Source organism: Ochotona curzoniae, unplaced genomic scaffold (assembly GCF_017591425.1).
Source record: "Ochotona curzoniae isolate NIBS_2020 unplaced genomic scaffold, NIBS_Ocur_1.0 contig_2861, whole genome shotgun sequence".
Classification (NCBI taxonomy): Eukaryota; Metazoa; Chordata; class Mammalia; order Lagomorpha; family Ochotonidae; genus Ochotona; species Ochotona curzoniae.
Window position 1 is genome coordinate 418,034 of NW_024465620.1, and position 18,652 is coordinate 436,685.

General features: G+C 53.5%; 1 protein-coding gene across 1 annotated transcript in view; it reads left to right on the forward strand.

Annotated features, from left to right (window-relative positions):
* Positions 1 to 6,257: 6,257 nt before the first annotated feature.
* The window catches only part of SAE1 (SUMO1 activating enzyme subunit 1), a 31,379-nt gene continuing 18,984 nt past the window's right edge, over positions 6,258 to 18,652 (forward strand). Inside the window, exons 1-5 of the mRNA XM_040977867.1 lie at positions 6,258 to 6,422; positions 10,029 to 10,140; positions 11,355 to 11,528; positions 13,414 to 13,556; positions 15,102 to 15,201. Of these exons, the coding sequence (XP_040833801.1) occupies positions 6,325 to 6,422; positions 10,029 to 10,140; positions 11,355 to 11,528; positions 13,414 to 13,556; positions 15,102 to 15,201 (627 nt within the window). The 5' untranslated portion in view covers positions 6,258 to 6,324. The remainder of the gene's footprint in view (positions 6,423 to 10,028; positions 10,141 to 11,354; positions 11,529 to 13,413; positions 13,557 to 15,101; positions 15,202 to 18,652) is intronic.

Sequence of the window (18,652 nt, forward strand, 5' to 3'; positions counted from 1 at the left end):
GCTCCAGCCATTGCAGCTACCTGGGGAGTGAATGTGGATGAAAGATCTTTGTCCCTTTTTCACTCTGTAAAATCTGACTTTCTAATTTAAAAAAAGAGAGGGAGAGCAAGACAGACTAGATGGAATCTTGAGCTCACAAACTGCTGGTGCTGGAGATCAGGTCCATGAGACTCCAGAGGCAACAGTCTGCAAGGGGGTCAGGTCCAAGGCCAAGGTCAAGGCCTGCGGGCGAGGGCCAGCTGTGGGCGACAGTTGAAGGGTGTGGAATTGCGTGTTTTAGGACATCTTTGTGATGGTCACGTCCCGCCCTCTAGGCACGGGTCGTGCTGCTTCCTGAGTCTCAAGCGTTGGCTGGCTACCATCCACATTTGTGCCACCTCAAAGCCAGATCCAAGCCAGCCTCAGAGAAGCCTGGCTTTATCTTGTGTCTGTCTCATATCTTGTATTCTCAATTGCACGTTGCCCCCCCCCCCCCCCCGCCAAGCCTGTACATGCCATGCTGGTCACGGGAAGGCTGAAGCTAGAAGCATGAGGCGGCACTGGAGTCTCCGCTGTGCGAGGCGAGGTCCCCAGCTACTTCAGCACGCTCCCGAAAGCTGGGACTGGGCAGAGCTGAAACCTGAACATAGGCGTCCCAGTTTGGCATCTCTCTCTCTCTATCACTTCTTTTTAGCATTAAATTCTTTTTTTATTGGAACAATATACAGAGAGGAGATACAGAAAGATCCTCCCATCCTCTGGTTTCCACAGCTGAATTGATCCTCATCTTGCATTTGCCAGGATCCCATATGGATGCCTGTTCCTGTCCCGGCAGCTCCACTTCCCATCCAGCTCCCTGCTTGTGGCCTGGGAAAGCAGTCGAGGACGGCCCAAAGCTTTGGGACCCTGCACCCGTGGGGGAGACCCGGAAGAAGTTCCTGGATCCTGGCTTCAGATCGGCATAGCATCTGGCCGTTGTGGCCACTTGGGGAATGAATCATTGGACAGAAGATCTTCCTCTCTGTCTCTCCTCCTCTCTGTATATCTGACTTTCCAATAAATATAAATAAATCTTTATTTAATTTTTTCTTTAAAAAAAGATTTATTTATTTTTATTAGAAAGTCAGATATACAAAGGAGAGGAAAGGAAGTTTTGTTTTGTTTGTTTTACAAAGCAGAAGAGAGAAAGATCTTCTGTCCAATGGTTCACTGCTCCCCCCCCCACCCTAGCAGGGACAGCGACCAATCCGGCACCCATATGGGATCCCGGTGCTTTCAAGGTGAGGACTTTAGCCACTAGGCTACGGCGCTGAGCCAGTATGTAACTCTTTTAATTAGATAAATATAACTTCAAAAAAAAAAGTGAGGGCCTCCAAATACCATCAACAACCTCTGCTGAAACACAGGGGAAATGACAGCGATGCAAAGAGAAGCACGTCTTTGTGGGGGAGGCTGCAAAATGTACACCCAGTTGCTGTTCCCCACTTGCGCAAATTAGCCTGGATGTCCCCAGGAACTGAGAGCCCATGGCCCAGGCTGGGATAGAAAATCATTTTTCTCCTGGTTCTCCGGGGGATGATGCCGCCCTCTAGAGGACATTGTGGAAATGTTGACAGAAATGAAAGTGACTTTCTGCAGAGGATAGTATGAGATAGGGAGAAAGCCAGCTAACAGGTTCCACGGTGTAATGCTAATAATGAAGGCTCTTTTCATGAGCAAAATTACTGACAGCTGCCAAATAATAGGACTGGAGCCGGCATTGTGACACAGCAAGTTAAGTGGCCACTTGCAAAACCAGAATCTCCCATTGGAGTTCTGGTTCAACTCTTGGCTAATCTGTTCCAGTCCAGCCTCCTGCTGCCTGGGAGGCAGCGGGTCACGGCCCAAGTGCTTGGACCCTCGTCATCCTTTTAGGAAAACTGGCTAGGGTTTCTGGTCCTTGACTAGGAGACCTGGCCCACCTAAACCCTAATTGTGATCCTTTGGGAATTAACTTAGCAGACGGAAGACCTCTGTGTATCTCTCCCTCTCTTTCTCTAATTCTTCCTTTCAAGTAAAAGAAATCTTTTTTTTTTATTATTTTTAGGTAACAGCTTTGTTGAGATGTAATTTACATACTAAAAATAGAATCCTTGGAAGTATAGAGCTAAATGGCTTAAAGAACTTCATGCATTTTCAGTTGAGAGGCAGGTGTGGATCCAAAACCACAAGCTTGCTGCGGGTTTCCCACGTGGGTGCAGGGGCTCAAGGTCTTGAGCCATCTGCTACTGACTGCTCTCCCAGCACATAGGCAGGGAGCAGCATTGGAAATGCAGCAGCTGGGACATGAACCGGGGCCCAGCAGGGATGCTGGCACTGTGGGCAGAGGATATTGTTCCCAGAAATGCCCATGGGTGGGGGGGTGTTTCTTTCCTCTGTTCAGTATAGAAATAAAAAGCCGGGAATCTGTTGCAGACAGAAAAGTGTATTTGCAAAGGGACCAGGTGAGGAGGGAAGGGGGCGGGAGAGGGAATGAACTTCCAGAGAGAGAACGGCCAGAGCTAGCCAATCTGAAGCCAGGAGCTTCTTCCTGCCCTCCCACGTGGTGTGATCTTCTGTCAATTTCCCAGGCCATAAGCAAGAAGCTGGATAGCAAGTGGAGCAGCCAGGATTCAAACCAGCGCCCATAAGGAAAGCTGATGGCACAGCTGCTGGTGCCATAGCTGCTACATCACTGTACTGGCTCCAGCAAGGCAGAGTTACAGAGAGAGTTTAATCTCACTAGTTCACTCCGCGGATGGCTGCAGTGCCTGGGCTGGGCCAGGCTTAAACCCAGAACTCTGCAACTCCATCTGGGTCTCACACATGGATGCATGGACCCAGTGTACGACACTGGCCTCACCTCCTCCTGCTTCTGCTTGATGTTGAACAGCTTATTACAAAGGACATAGATAGAGCCCGGAGCGATAGCAAAGTGGTTAAGGTCCTCGCCTTGAACACGCCCAGGATCCCATATGGGTACAGTTTCTAATCACGGCAGCCCAGCTTGCCATCCAGCTCCCTGCTTGTGGCCTGGGAAAGCAGTCGAGGACGGCCCAAAGCCTTGGGACCCTGCAGAGGAGGTGTTGGAAACCCAGAAGAGCTCCTGGCTCCTGGGTTTGGATTGGCTCAGCTCCAGCCATTGCGCTCACTTGGGGAGTGAACCATCGGACGGAAGATCATGCTCTCTGTCTCTCCTCCTCTTTGTATATCTGCCTTTCCAGTAAAAATAAATACATCTTTTAAAAATAGTGAATAAAAAAATAAAAACAAAAGACACAGATGAAGATGGTCGTAGGGCAAGGCATGGACGAGGGGAGTGGAGCTTCTGTTCTTGCCATCCTCCTGGGACCTGGCAGGTGCTCAGTCCCATGGAGATGCGCCAACTGAACTGTGTGCCACCTGCTGGTCGGCAGGTCATCAGCATCAACAGCAGGACCATGGGCTAAGGTCTCCTTGGCTTAGCTCGTCTCAGCGCTACCTTGGGTCCATCCCTGTGTAGTCTGCCCTCTCACTGCAAAGAACAGAGGAAGCGGGACCCAGAATTCCCCAGGCTCAAATAACCTACAGGCAAATATATATTTTTTCCGTTAAATCAAGCTAAGTTTTTCATAACAACCATGTGATAAGACACAATTCAGTGGTTTCTAGAGCATTCGCTGTGTGATGACAATAACACCTTCATTTTCTTCCAATATATATATATTTGGAAAGGCAGAAAGGAGAAACAGATAAACATCTTTCATCTGCTGGTTTACTCCCAAAATTGCTGAAACAGCTGGAGCTGAGCCGATCTGAAACCAGGAGTCAGGAGCTTCATCCAGGTCTCTGACATGGGTGCAGGGTCCCAAAGGCTTGGGACATTTTCCACTGCGTTTCCATGCCATAAGCCGGGAACTGGATGGGAAGTGGAGCAGGTGGAACCCCATAGGATCTCAGTATTTAGAGGAAGAGGATTAGCCAGTTGAGCTATTGTATTGGAGCCATTCATTTGGATATTTTATTTGATTGATTGAGATTTCATCACAGACCTCATACAATATTTATCCTTTCGTGTCTGGCTCGTTAGCCGTGACAAAATGTGTTCTGGGCCACCTGTGAAACGATGTTGTGTGGCTGAGTAATAGCTCTGCTTCGGGCAGACTGGGCGTCACTGCTGGCGGGGTTGGCTGTGCCTACTGCGCTTGGAGTTGCTGTGGTCATTACTGTTCATTCTTTCATTTCCCTCCTCCCTCCCTCCCTTTCTTGTTCCTTCTTTTCATCCTTTTTTTTAAGATTTATTTATTTTGATTGCAAAGTCAGCTATACAGAGAGGAAGAGAGACAAAGAGGAAGATCTTCCATCTGATGATTCACTCCCCAAATGACCACAACGGTCAGTGCTGTACCGACTGAAACCAGGATCCAGCAGTCTCTTCCAGGTTTCCCACGCAGCTACTGGTCCCAAGGTTTTGGGCTGTCCTCGACTGCTTTCCCAGGCCATAGGCAGGGGATGGGAAGTAGGGCTGCAGGATTAGAACTGGCGCCCCTATGGTGCTTTCAAGTTGAAGATTTTAGCTGCTAGGCCACAGTGCTGGGCCCCACTTTTGATCTTATAGCTGAAGGCCAAGCACAGATTTTACTTTAATTATTAATTAATTAGTTAATCTTATTTATTTAAGAGAGAAAAGGTGATAGGTAGGTTGGTAGATAGATAGCTGCCGCCTGTTGGTTCTTTTCCCAAATGTCCATGATGGCCAGGGGAGAGGCAGGCTGCAACCAGGCACCAAGAATTCCCTCCAGGTACCCCACGGGTGAGATAGGAGGCCCATCGCCTGAGCCATGGTAACTGACTTCCATGGGTCTGTCTTCGCAAGAAGCTGGAGTCGAGAGACTGCAGTGTGGGCCACTGGTGTCTTCATCACTAGACTAAATGGCCCGTCCCCTGGCTACCTTTTAGAATCAGCTGGGGAGCATTCGGTGAAAATCCCGAAGTCTCTGATCCTCTGCACAGCAATTAATCAAAGCCTGTGCAGGGGAGGGAGGGCCTGGCAAGGTCCCTGTGGGATGCTGCTGTGCAGGAGCAGGTGCACAGGAGGGGAGCTGGAGCAGGGATGCTGCGGATAAGTGCTCTTCCTCAAACCGGGGACTGGAGTTGCTCCTCACCCTGCTTTTCTTATAGTCTTAATTTGGCAAGGGTGCTAATTAGCTGTTACTAAAAATCCCACCCTTTGAGATATATATATATATAGATATGCGATTTATTTTATTGGAAAGGCGGATATACAGAGAGGAGAGACAGAGAAAGATTGCAGAGGAGTTGGAACCAATCTATCTCCCATAGACACCAAGACAAGTCTGTTTACGATATTTTTAAGATTTATTTATTTTTATTAAAAAGTCAGATATACAGGGCCCGGTGCGGTGGCGCAGTGGTTAAGGTCCTCGCCTTGCATGCCCGGGATCCCATGTGGGCGCCAGTTCTAATCCCGGTGGCCCGCTTCCCTTCCAGCTCCCTGCTTGTGGCCTGGGAAAGCAGTCAAGGACAGCCCAAAGCTTTGGGAACCTGCACCCGCGTGGGAGACCTGGAAGAGGCTCCTGGCTTCGGATCAGCATAGTATCGGCCGTTGCGCTCACTTGGGGAATGAATCATCGGACGGAAGATCTTCCTCTCTGTCTCTCCTCTCTGTATATCCGCCTTTCCAATGAAAAAATAATAAAAATAAAAATCTAAAAAAAAAAAAAAAAAAAGATCTTCCATCCGATGATTCACTCCCCAAGTGAGCGCAACTGCCAGAGCTGGGCAGATCCGAAGCCAGGATCCAGGAACTTCTTCCAGGTCTCCCACATGGGTGCAGGGTCCCAAGGCTTTGAGCCGTCCTCGACTGCTTTCCCAGGCCACAAGCAGGGAGCTGGATGGGAAGTGGAGCTGCCGGGATAGAACTGGCGTCCATATGGGATCCTGGGCACGTTCAAGGGAGGACTTTAGTCGTTAGGCTACTGCGTCGGGCCCACGTCTGTTATTTTTCATGGTAAATTCCATGAAGACAGCATTTTTCTGCCTAATTAATTATTTCCTTGCTTCTCCACCCTTCCCAAGCCAGGGTCTCCGCAGACGCGCTCGTCAATACACCCAGGACCGAAGCGCCATGTTTTCTTCCAGGATTGGCTGGAGCCTCCGTCACGTGACGCACAGCTGCGTGACCTGCCCGGCGGTTCCCCGAGGCTCACGGGAGCCAGTGCGCAGGCGCGGCGCCTCCGCGCAGGCGCAGACACCGCCCTCGCGTTGGGCAGTTGGCGGCGCGCTTGGCCGGCTGGTTGTTGGCGGGAGCGCAGCGCAAGCAGCGCCATGGTGGAGAAGGAGGAGGCCGGCGGCGGCATCAGCGAGGAGGAGGCCGCGCAGTATGACCGACAGATCCGCCTCTGGGGCCTGGAAGCCCAGAAACGGTCAGGGCCGCAGGGGGCTGGAGACGCCGCCTTGGTGGCGCGGAGGGGGCGCGTTGGGGTGGACAGGCCTCTCCCGGCGGCCTGGGGGAGTCGCCTGAAGATTCCACTTAGGGCTCGGACGCCCCGCAGGAGTGACGGCAGGTTTGGGGGGCTGGGAGGGCATCAGGGTGCTTGGGATGAATGATGTGGGGGGCGCGGGGAGGCATAAGTCATTCATTCATTTCTCCTTGGTGCAAAGTGGATGCTGAGAGACTCGTGGAGTGTTGAGCTTACTCCCTGGAGGGGGGCGGGCCCGCTGGAAGAATGAGGCTTTCCAGGCGTTTCTGAGCAAGATCCCTCCAGTGGGCCTGTAGAGAGTAAAGGATGGACGAGTCTGGGGGTGGGGTGAAGATGTGGTACCGGAAGAGGTTGCCCAGAACCCCCCTGGAAAAGGAGGGGTTGGGTGTTGGGGAAGGCGTGTCATGTCTGGTTCATGCAAGTGCTTGGGAGAAAACGAAAAGCAACCTGCAGCTCCGTGGAAACTGGAGAGAAGGGCGCTGTTGTGACGGGGCGGCCTGGTGAAGGCCCCTCTGGGAGGTGCCGGGGGCCCAGGACCTGTGGGGAGGTGCTGGGGGCCCAGGACCTGTGGGGGGGCCGGGGGCCCAGGACCTGTGGGGAGGTGCCGGGGGCCCAGGACCTGTGGGGAGGCCCGGGGGCCCACAAGCCGTCTGGCAGAACCCGGGCCTAGGGCACAGCTAACATAGAATGCTGCTAGTGCGCCAACGCCAGGGGCGTTGGGGCTTGGATATATGTATGTGTTTATCTGTTTTTATTGGAAAGATAGGTTTGCAGAATGAAAGATCTTCCTTCCACTGGTTCACTCTGCAAGTGGCTGCAGGGGCTGCAGCTGAACTGATCCGAAGCCAGGAGCCGGGAGCTTCTGGGTCTGCCACGCAGGCGCAGGGTCCCAAGGCTTTGGGCTGTTCTGGACTGCTTTCCCAGGCCACATGCGAGGAGGTGGGTGGGAAGCAGGGCCACGGAGATTAGATCCTATGTGGTGGCTCATATGGGATCCAGGCATGTGCAAGACAAGGACTTTATTTTTAAAGATTTATTTATTTTTATTGCAAAGTTAGATATATATGTAGGAGAAGAGACAGAAAGAAAGATCTTCTGTCCCATGATTTCACTCCCCAAGTGCGCGCAATGGCCAGTGCTGCCCCAATCTGAAGCTAGGAGCCAGGTGCTCCTCTGGGTCTCCCACACGGGTACAGGATCTCAAGGCTTTGGGCCGTCCTCCACTGCTTTCCCAGGCCACAAGCAGGGAGCTGGATGGGAAGGAGCAGCCGAGATACAAACCAGCACGCAGATGGGATCCCAGTGCTGCCAGTGGGGGATCAGTCTCTGTGCCACTGTGTCGTCCACTCTTTTATTTAGATCCTTGCTGCAGCACAGCTGTGTGGGCTGGACCTTGTGTTAGCGCCTGTGCAGGAAGATCGGCTCGGTGACCTTGGCACCCGTTTCACTTTGGCGTCCCAGATTTCCTTAGCAGTGACTCGTTTGATCTGGGTGTCTGAGGGTTGGTTCATGTTGGTGTTTGCAAGGTCGCAGACGCTAAGGTGTGATAACTGCCTCTGCAGGGGCTGTTTGCGCACTGGAGCGTTCCCTTACCCGAGACCAGCCTGAGTTGTCGCCTCAGTAGCACTCATGTGCCAGGCGCTGCTCCCGCCGCTCTGCAAGCCTTGATTTGTTTCATCTTCATGACAGCCCACAACGTTGGTTCCTCTCAGCTTCCCCAAGGTGGCCAGTGGCACAGTGAGTGCGAAAGGGAAGGCAGTGGCTGTTGCTGTGCTGTTGGCTGCCCAGGAGCCGATACGCCTTGGGTTGGCAGATGAACATTGAAGAACTGGCACCAGAGTCAGGACCGGCAGCCTTCCCTGGAGCAGAAGGGACACATAGTGCAGCTTCGAAGGGACGGGGCAAGGTACAAATATTTGAAAGCATAGAGAACCGTCCATCTGCTCGCTCTTGCCCCGCGTGGCTGCAAAGGTCAAGGCTGGGCCAGGCTGAACCCCAGAGCGCCGCAGGCAGGGACCTCACAGCCGGCCTGGCTGCTGCTTTCCATGTGCGCCAGCAGGAAACTAGACCTGAAGCAGAGCAGCCAGGCTGGGTTGGCACTGTCGCGAGATGTCGGCTTCACAGGCAGCAGCTGAACCCGCTAGTGTACCATACTGGCACCTGGCTTATGTGGTAAGGTCCCGCGGAGACGGGCCAGGGCTTGTGAGGACCAGGAATGGAAGCAGAGACAAGGGGCAAGCCTGGGGTTGTTTTTTAGTTGAGAAGTGGTGTGGCTGGCGGCTATGCAGGAGGAGCTGAGTGGTTGGACAGGGCTGCTCTGAGCTTAGTGCTGTGCAAGTTTTGTGTCCGCTGAGTTGTGTAGGGCAATTCCTAAAGGGAACTGCTACTGCAGGATGTCAGTAATACAGGCAGGAAGGGCCCATGGGGGCCCTGGTGAAGCTGTAGGGGGCTGGCCCCAGGACCCTGCCGAGGGGGGGGAGAAGTGATTCCAAAATTCCTTCTTGGACCCTGCGCCACTTCCTGCTTTGCCTTTCCCAAGGCTTGCAAAATTCGCACCGTCTGGTACTGCCAGCGAGATGTGACCTCCTGTGTCACCTGAGAACGTCACTCCTTCCACGCCCCTCGGCCCTCCCAACCTCTCACTCCTGCTGGACCGGCCTCTATAGTCACCGGTTCTTGGTGTGGGCCCTGGTGGTTGCCATGGTTACGGGAGGAGGGCAGAGCCCGCTTCCTGTCACTCAGACCTCCAATTGAAACCCAGAAGGGACAGCAGAAACCCAGCGCCTCCAGGCAGTGGAACCACCGCTGAGCCACTGACACAAGCCAGCATTCCTCACCAAATAAGGACCTAAGCGACACCTGCTTCGGCTTCCGTGTCAGGAGGCGTTGGAAACCCCTGCACGTTTCTTTCCTCGCCTGTTCCTGTTCCTCTGTAGCTCCTAACTCCATGTCTGTCTGTCGGCTTCACAGGGAAGAAAGGCCCATGTAAGGGGTTTCTTTGAATAAGGGCCGTCTATATTTTTCTATGCTTGGCTGATTTGTTCCTTCACAGATGGTTCCCTGACCAGGAATGGGGTGAGGGCTCCCTTAACTGGCGGAGCTCTCCTTTCTCTTAGACGTATGAGCCCACGGCCTCCAGAGACCCGATCTGTTCCTTCACAGGTGGTCAGTGAATCTAACAGTTTCCTTAGAAAGACTTTACTTAAGGGCCTGGCACAGTAACCTAGTGGTTTAAGTCCTCTCCTTGCAAGTGCCAGGATTGCACATAGATGCTGGTTCTTGTCCAGCTGCTCCGCTTCCCATCCAGCTCCCTGCTTGTGGCCTAGGAAAGCAGTGGAGGACGGCCCAAAGCCTTGGGACCCTGCAGGGGAGGTGGGGGCCTGTGTACTTCCCGAGGGCCTGTGAGCAGGGGAGGTGGAAGTCTTTCTTAGATTTGAGGTGTTGAGCTCTGAATGCATCCAGGCGGAGCTGACATCCTCTCCGTGTCCTGTTCTCTGGTGACCCAGCAAGCCACCTGCCTCTCACCTGGTTCCCTTGTCTGCCCCACAGGCTGCGGGCCTCCCGGGTGCTCCTCGTCGGCATGAAAGGCCTTGGGGCTGAAATCGCCAAAAACCTCATCCTGGCCGGAGTGAAAGGACTGACCATGCTGGATCACGAGCAGGTGCGGGTCATCGTGTCGCTTCCTCAGCGTGGGCCGTTCACGCTGCCGCCAGTGCTTGCTGTGTGCTGGGACGCGGCAAACGAGCTCACAGGGAGGGGAAATAGGATTACTTCTATCTCTCTGAATGCTTGTGAAAAGTATAAAGAAGTGGTCTTATAATATATGCCTAAAATCTCCTGAGTAGAGAAGGAATATTGGAAGTGTGCCCCCGCACCCCCGGACCTTGGCCCTCCCCGCCCTGTTTGATGGTCCTCATGGGCCTGCATTTTCGTTGACTGTGTGAACAACATCAACACCAAAATAAAGCCTAAAAAGAAAAATCCGAAGTAACTGACTGGGAAGGCAGAATTTCCTGTGGGCATTGTGTCACCTTCACTCCAGCATTCTTTTTTCTTTTTTAAATTTTATCTGTGCCCACAGCTCTGCGCCTGGGCCAGGTTGAAGCCAGCCCGGAAGTCAGGCTAGGTTTTCTGTGGGAGTGACACATTCTAGAGTCCGTGATCCATCGGCTGCTACTCCTCAGGGTGCCCAGGAGCAGGAAGCTAAAATTGAAAGCAGCGCCCGGATTGCAGCTGGGGCACCCAGGAGTGGGTGTCCCCCGGGGTGGCCCATGCACACGGAGCTGCAGGGGTCGGGTGCGTCTTTGGTGCCTTTGCCCACGTGGTGGGTGCCTACTCGGCTCCCACTGTTTGTGAGCAGTTAAGGATGTGCTTGTTTGTCTTTGTAAACACAAGGGGGTGCTGTTCAACCACCAGTAGCCTGGAAGAAAATTCAAGTCAAGTGTCTTAAAATTTTTTTTAAGTTTTCAAGATTTTGTCTTTATTATTTGAAACACAGAGCTACACATATGTAGAGATCCAGCTTCTGTCCACTGGGTCACTCTTCAAATGACCAGAACAGCTAGGACTGGGTCAGGTCCAAGCCGGGAGCTGCATCTGCCTCTCCCGCTGGAGCCATCTCCGGCTGCTTTCCCAGCAGATGCATTGGCAGGGAGCTGGATTGGAGGTGCAGCGGGTGGTGGTGTTGCCTGCTGTGCCACAGTGCTGCACCCCCCGCCCCCAGGGTCTTTCTATGGGGTGGGGGGGAAGGAAGCATGCCTTAGCACATTGTCACAGGAGCTGGCAACCCAGTTGGGTAGTCAGGCACACTATTGGCTTTGAGATGGATTTCCCAGAAAAAGTAAAGGATTAAGAAAAACATAAAATGCCCCCTAGGTCTCTCCAGAGGATCCTGGAGCACAGTTCCTGATTCGGAGCGGGTCCGTCGGCCGGAATCGAGCCGAAGCCTCGCTGGAGCGGGCCCAGAACCTCAACCCGATGGTGGACGTGAAGGTGGACACCGAGGAGTTGGAGAAGAAACCCGAATCTTTCTTCAGCCAGTTTGATGCCGTGAGTTCCCGTGGGGGTCAGGGAGCATTCTCAGCCTGAATTCTGAGCTTTTCCCCAGGCGCCACTTTAGGTGGCTCGGTCTTGGCTTGGGGTGAGCCGCGAGGCAGGGCCGTCTGTTGGGCTTGCAGGAGCTGCCCATGCCCGGTGTTGCCTGCTGGCTGCTTGCCCAGGCATCCGGCCCCCAGACCATCTTTCCGCACTGGCGTTTGTCTTCCTTCCAGGATCTTTGCACAGAGTGCCGATGATCTTATTGCAAATGTTTTCTCCCTGATGCTTCTGGAGTTGGTGATAACTTTAGCTGGTAGAGGCATATTTTGGGTTAGAAAAAAATCAAACTACAGATTTGTTTTGTCTTGAGCAAGAGCACACCTGATCTTGGTCTGCATAGATCTGCCTGCCTGTTTTACAGCCGCTGGGACCATGTTGCCATGGTTAGATAGACTCACTGTAGTCCTCATTGGGTTTCGTGACCAGGTCTGTGCAGAAGTGAAAAGACAGGTGCAGTTCCACGTGCGTGTTGGCCACGTAGTTTTCTGTGCACTGGGAAAGCTTACCAGATCTTGGCTGACTGGAGTAGTTGTGAGCGCCTTGGTTCCAGATGGTAGACCAGTCAGGTGAGTGGTTGGAATTGGAGTGGAGTGGCTTGTGTAGGTAGATTTCTTGTTCACATCTATTCAGATACAGTGTAGACTGAGGCATCGCCTGTGCTTTGTAACCTTGGGTACCACTGGGACGGTGTCCTGACTTCCTTGTCTGGCAGCCACATTGGGCATCTCAAGGGCTCCCTTGAACCTAGAGGATTGGAAGAGGGTTTGTTACGTCTGAAGCCCACGGCCAGTTGGTTGTATAATGCTGGCGGCTCCGTGAGCCAGGTTGGGGGTGTCCTGGCCCCACGGGGGTGCTGCACTGCGGGCTCCCCTCTGCTTTCTTGCCATTTCCGTGTGGCTGCATCCTCTGAGTGAGCTGCTTGCACCGCAGCAGAGGACCTCGCCCAGGACCACCTCGCTTCTCTGGGGAAAGCACTGCTGGGTGGAAGTTGTCTCAACCGGGATCCTCTGCAGAGTGCTTGGCCCATTTGCACTTGGCCATTTCCAGTTCCTCAACCCTACTGAGACAGAGCCTGGACGCCCGAGCCTCCCCGAGGAGCCCGCTCTGGGACAGAGCCTGGACGCCCGAGCCTCCCCGAGGAGCCCGCTGTGAGGGAAAGTTCATTGGTCCATGAGCTTTCCTTGTGTCCTTCCGTTCAGGCAGTTCCTGCTGAAATCTGAGACATGATCTCGGCAGGATTTTCTGATCTCCTTAACGTGATAGACTAAAGGGGAGAGGTGTCCTCGGGTTTAAGGATGACCTTCGGGTCAATTTAAACAACAACAACTGGCCTTGCCTCTCACTCTAGCTCATTTGGGTTTTAATAGATTTAATAGCTTCTCGGCCTTTTGGCTAAGATCAAGTGAGGATTTTAATAGGTTTAAGAATTTAGAAATAGCTTGTTAGGTTGTTGGTGTCTCTCTCTCTCGTGGACGTGTGGAATGTGCCTTATACACGCGCACAGGTTTGGAGGAACAGGCTCCTGCAGTGCTTGGCTCTCTGGCTGGGCACATCTTTGTTTTGGTCACAGAAAGTGGCAGTCTTGTCATTTACATTTTCCACATACTGAAACCTGCAACTTTTCTTCTGTCGTCTTCTATCCTTGGGCTCAGAGAACCTGTTGTGCCAGTTTGGAGCTGGCTTTCAAAATGCCCGGAGAGGGTGTGCCTGCTCGTTAGGAGGTGCGCGGCAGGCCGCCCCCTGCTCCCGCTGCTCCCGCTGCTCCCGCTGCTCCCGCTGCTCCCCCTGCTCCCCCTGCTCCCTGAGCTCACGCCGACCTCTCCTGCCCTCTCTGCAGGTGTGTCTGACCCGCTGCTCCCGGGATGTCATTGTTAAAGTGGACCAGATCTGTCACAAGAACAGCATCAAGTTCTTCACAGGGGATGTTTTCGGCTACCACGGATACACATTTGCCAACCTTGGGGAGCATGAGTTCGTGGAGTAAGTGCTGGGAGAACATTTCCAGAAGCTAGTTCTGTTTCCTGGTAGGAAAGGAACCCTTAAAGGAAAGCACAGGGCGGGGACACTGAAGTCGGCTCACCCCGCCTGGAGGTTCCTGCTGTGTGACGTGCGGCCCTGGCTCGTCTGATTCTAAAGCATGCAGACTTGTGGATGGAGAGTCTGAGAGTCTGAGAGTCTGGGCTTGGCACCGAGGCACGTCGGCCCTGGGAAGACTTGCTGGGTTTGTACACCTGGCTTCCCCAGCCTGGGTGGACATGTGTTCAGGTTGAAAGCTAGTCAAAACTACCAAAGGGTGAGACGGGCTGCCCCGTGGCCCAGTGAGCCCGAGGCTCCCTTGGCAGTGCTCCCAGGTCCAGGGACTGCCCAGGGGGAGAAACTGCCCTTGCCCTCTCGTGGAACACAGCGCCCGCAGACCTGGGCAGCTCTCACATGCCGGGGCCTGCCGGTTTGGGACTGGCAGCTGCTAGATGAAAGGTGACAGGTGATGGAGTATTGTAAAACTCTGAAGCTGGTGTTCTGGCTGCAGTTCCTGGAACTCCCTGCACCTTCCCCCTACTCGCTAATGAGAAGTAGAGTGAGGCCCTGCGTGGTGGGGTGGAGCTTCGAACTCCGAGCTGAACTTTCCTGCTCAGTTGGGTGGCACACTGAGGGCCACCCGTTTCTTGCCAGTGAAGCTGCGGCATCGGAAGGACAGTCAGGGTCCGGATATCTGCTAACGCTCCCGTTTTTATGGCCGAGGACCAATCTTGGGCACGTTGAAGATGGACAAGGAGGTCATAATAATGAAAAGTGGACCAGGGCCCAGCACCTTAGCCTAGTTGCTACACCCTCACCTTGTGTGCACTGGGGTCCCCTATGGGCTCTGGTTCATATCTTGGCTGCTTCACTTCCCATCCAACCTGAGGCCTGGGAAAACAGCAGAGGACGGCCCAAATCCTTGGGACTCTGTGCCCATATGGGAGACCCTCAGGAAACTCCTGCTCCTGTCTGCTGGTTTCAGACTAGCTTAGCTCCTGCCATTGGGGCCCCCTTGGGGAGTAAACCAGCAGACAGAAGATCTGTCTTTTTCTCTGTAAAATCTGACTGTCCAATAAAAACAAAGTCTTAAAAAAAAAAGCTGGAGCAGATTATTTTATTGTAACCTGCTCACAGCACAATGAGGAATTAAGTGTGGCTGTTTATTCTATGGCTCTAGGAGACTGTTTACAAAGGAATCACTGGGATTGATTGAGAACTTCTAGGTGTTGGGCAACAGGCTGGGCAGTTTATGATGTCTGGGAACTGACTTATCAGCTCTCTGAGCTGGCATTGGAACCCAGGTTTGTAGGACTCCAAAGCTTTGCTTGCCGTCTTATTTTGTGGTTAGTACTGCTCGTTTGTTCATTCCTCCTCTCTCTCTTTCTCCCTCCTTCCCTCCTTCTCTCTCTCTTTCATTCCTCCCTCCCTCCCTTCCTTCTGTCTTTTTTTTTTTTTTTTAATTTTAATGGCACGATTTGTTGATTCAGTCCCCTTGTCACCCTCTAGGGAGAAAACTAAAGTGGCCAAGGTTAGCCAGGGAGTGGAAGACGGACCCGATACCAAGAGAGCAAAACTGGATCCGTCCGAGACCACCATGGTGAAAAAGGTAGGAGCCTGTGGCGGTGGGAGGGCAGAGCTCGGGCGCTGGGGCTCGCCTGCCACCATGGGAGGTGCCAGAGGACACGGTAGGGCCTGGCTTGTGGCGAGGCAGCTGCTACTGCTAAGACGTGCAGGGCCAGGGCCAGATGTGGCTTTTAAGAGAAGCAACATGCAGGTTTTTCTATGAGCATTTTTGGAATGCTGGTTTGGGTGCTGTTGGCCAGACCCCACTGCTGACCTGGTTGTATGGAGTAATTCTAATAAGAAAAGCCTTTCCTTCGGGCAGTTGTCATCAGACATTCATGTTGTAAGGTGGTTTATGTTAGGATGAGGGCGGTAACTGAATTCCAGTTAGAGAAAGGACAGGGAAGGGTGGGCAGGGAGTCCTGTTAGCTGGGAGGCGGCCCAGGCGGCCGGCGCAGGAAAGGAAACCGAGTGGCCGGCGTTGGATTTGTCCAGTGAGGACGAGAACGGGATGCCAAGCCAGACTTACCACGCTGTGTGGTTGAGTGTTGGTCACAGCATGGCCTTGCAGCTGCTCGGAGAGGGGTTCCCAAGAGCGCAGAGACCCCAGAAACCCACAGGGGCTGCAGAGGGGAGAGGTTCCCAAGAGCGCAGAGACCCCAGAAACCCACAGGGGCTGCAGAGGGGAGGGGTTCCCAAGAGCGCAGAGACCCCAGAAACCCACAGGGGCTGCAGAGGGGGCAGCTCCATGCTCTGTGGACTTAATGTCGGAGTCGCGTGTGTGATGCAGAGATGTGACGAAGCTCTAATTTAGTGTCTGTTTATAGGGTCATAGGGAACATGGGTATTTTGGCCAAAACTTGGCTCCTTGCTTTCTTTTTTTTGTTTTTTTCCTTCCTTCCTTCCTTTATGAGGTTCCGCTGAGGCTTATCTGACTGGCTTTGTTGAGTTTGCGGGTGAGTGGGGGTGGGGTGGGAGGAAGGCGTGCAGAAGCAACTTCACAGGCCTGTCAGTGGGAATCACGCCCTCTTACAGGTGTGGGACTTGGCCCTGTGTGAAGGGCTCTGGCTTGAGGACCTGCCCTGATTGGGGTGGGTCTTCACATCCACTTGCCGGAGCCGGGACGGGCTCTACCAGCTCTGCACAGCTGGGCCTTCCTCTCCCGCCCCCCGCCCCCACGCCCGGGGTCCCGGGGAACCGCGTTGGCTTGCTATGAGGAGAATGTGTGCAGCCTCAGTGGACCACTCTTGCGGGCTCCGCTGCCACCACGTTCTCCGACGGCCCCTTCCTCCCGGGGGCCGAATTTGGAGGGATCAAAATATACCCCAGCTGACATTGTTAGTCAGCTGTTGAGCAGCTTAGCCCCTCAAGGTTGCCCAGCATTCAGTGCATTCCTGGTGACAGTGCCCCGGATGGCAGCCTTGTCGTCGTACCCTCCCCCGATGGTGAAGAGCTGGCTACTGCCTCGGCTCCGCTGCCTCTGAAGCTTCCGTAGGCCCTAGGACTTCTCTTCCAGTTCAGAATTCCTTCGTGTGATTCCCTCCTTCCTTTTTTTTTTTTTTTTTTGTAAAGATTTATTTGTTCTATTGGATAGGCACATATACAGAGAGAAGGAAAGACAGAGCGAGATATACAGAGAGAAGGAGAGACAGAAAAGTCTTCTGTCCACTGGTTCTTTCCCCAAGTGGACGCAACGACCAGAGCTGAGCCAATCTAAAGCCAGGAGCCTCTTCAGTGTCTCCCACGTGAGTGCTGGGTCCCAAGGCTTTGAGCCATCCTCTCTCTGTTGCTGTCCCAGGCCGCAAGCAGGAAGCTGAATGGGAAGTGGAGCCAGCCGGGTTATGAAGTGGTGTCCCTGTGGGATCCCGTCGGGTGCAAGGCGAGGATCTAGCCACTAGGCTACCACGGGCTTTGCATTGTGCAGAATAGTCAGGGTAGGCTCTGCAGTGCAGGGTGGGGGTGGCAGAGCAGCCATTTCCTGTTTCCTGTGACAGGTTTCTGGTTAGGGTTCCCTCCCCTCCCCCTTTTCCTAGGTTCAACCAGATATTGTAAAGCCACTTTGGCTTCAAGGTACACATTGTGCTCCTAAATTAGAAACATTAAAAAACAGAGGAAAAACAAAGCTTGTGGTTTTCACACCGTCTGGGAAGACGCCTGGCCTTCCTAGCACGCGCGCCAGAATGCGATAAGCACAGCAGTGGGGAAGTGGCCGGCGCTCCGAGTGGGACGCCCTGGACTTGGTTTGCTTCCTTTGGCACCTGGGAAGTCACGGGACAAGTCCCAGCAGCATCGGGTCGTGGTCAGCAGCCTGGCGGAGACGCTGATGGGCAGCAGATAAAGCAGAGCGGGGGGTGGAGCCACCCAGGCCCTGCGGACGGTGTGGTGTTTGAGTTGGCACCTGAAGGGCAAGCTTGCCAAGCAGCAAAGTCCAGACCAGTGGCCGGCAGAAAACAACAGGATAAGCTTCCTTCACAAACAGCCAGCTCTTTGTAGGACTTGGAAAATACCTACTGTGTGCAGGACACTGTAGTGGGTGGAGGGAGACCTGTCCAACTCTCAGCTCAGTTTGCAGCTGCCTGGAAAGTTAGGAGAGATGGAACGACCCGCCCCAGGTGCAGGGCTCTGAAGCAGGGGTGCGTGGGGAGAGCCCCTCCGAGGGCAGCCACTCGGAAGCCTGTGAGAGGGGATGAAGTGTTCGCACGTTGGCTGCGTTGTGCACGCCCGCAGGGGTGAAGTGCTGCCGCCGCTGCACTCCTCTCCCTGGGAGCTGGGAGGGACTGGGAGCTGGGGAGCTGGGTGCCGCGCGGTGGGTGACGCCGCGCGGTGGGTGGCGCCGCACGGTGCGCACTGCCCATACCGGCGCCTTCAGAATTAGCACTGAGTAGTTTGTTCATGACAGACCAGGAAACGCAGATTTAATTTTACCTCTGTTCCTGAAATAGTGGGTGGCCAATTTGGGAAATTGATACTGTTCTCATAAATTATTTGGAAATTTCCACGTCCAACAATGATTTTTTTTTCAAAGATTTATTTTATTTTCATTGGAAAGGCGGATATACAGAGAGGAGGAGAGACAGAGAGGAAGATCTTCCGTCCGATGATTCACTCCCCAAGTGAGCACAACAGCCGGTGCTGTGCCGATCCGAAGCCAGGAGCCTCTTCCGGGTCTCCCACGTGGGTGCAGGGTCCCAAAGCTTTAGGCCATCCTCCATTGCTTTCCCAGGCCACAGGCAGGGAGCTGGATGGGAAGTGGAGCAGCCGGGATTAGAACCTGCGCCCATATGGGCTCTTGGTGCGTTCAAGGCGAGGACTTTAGCCGCTGGGCCACCGCGCCGGGCCCTCAAAGCAATCCTGAAAAAAATGTAAAGAGGAATTTATAGTTGTAAAGAATATACTGTATTGTATTGTATTTTATATAATAGCTTATTATAAACACATATATTTACCTAAAATGTGGAGTTAACAAAGAGAAAGATTTTCCATCATCTGGTTTA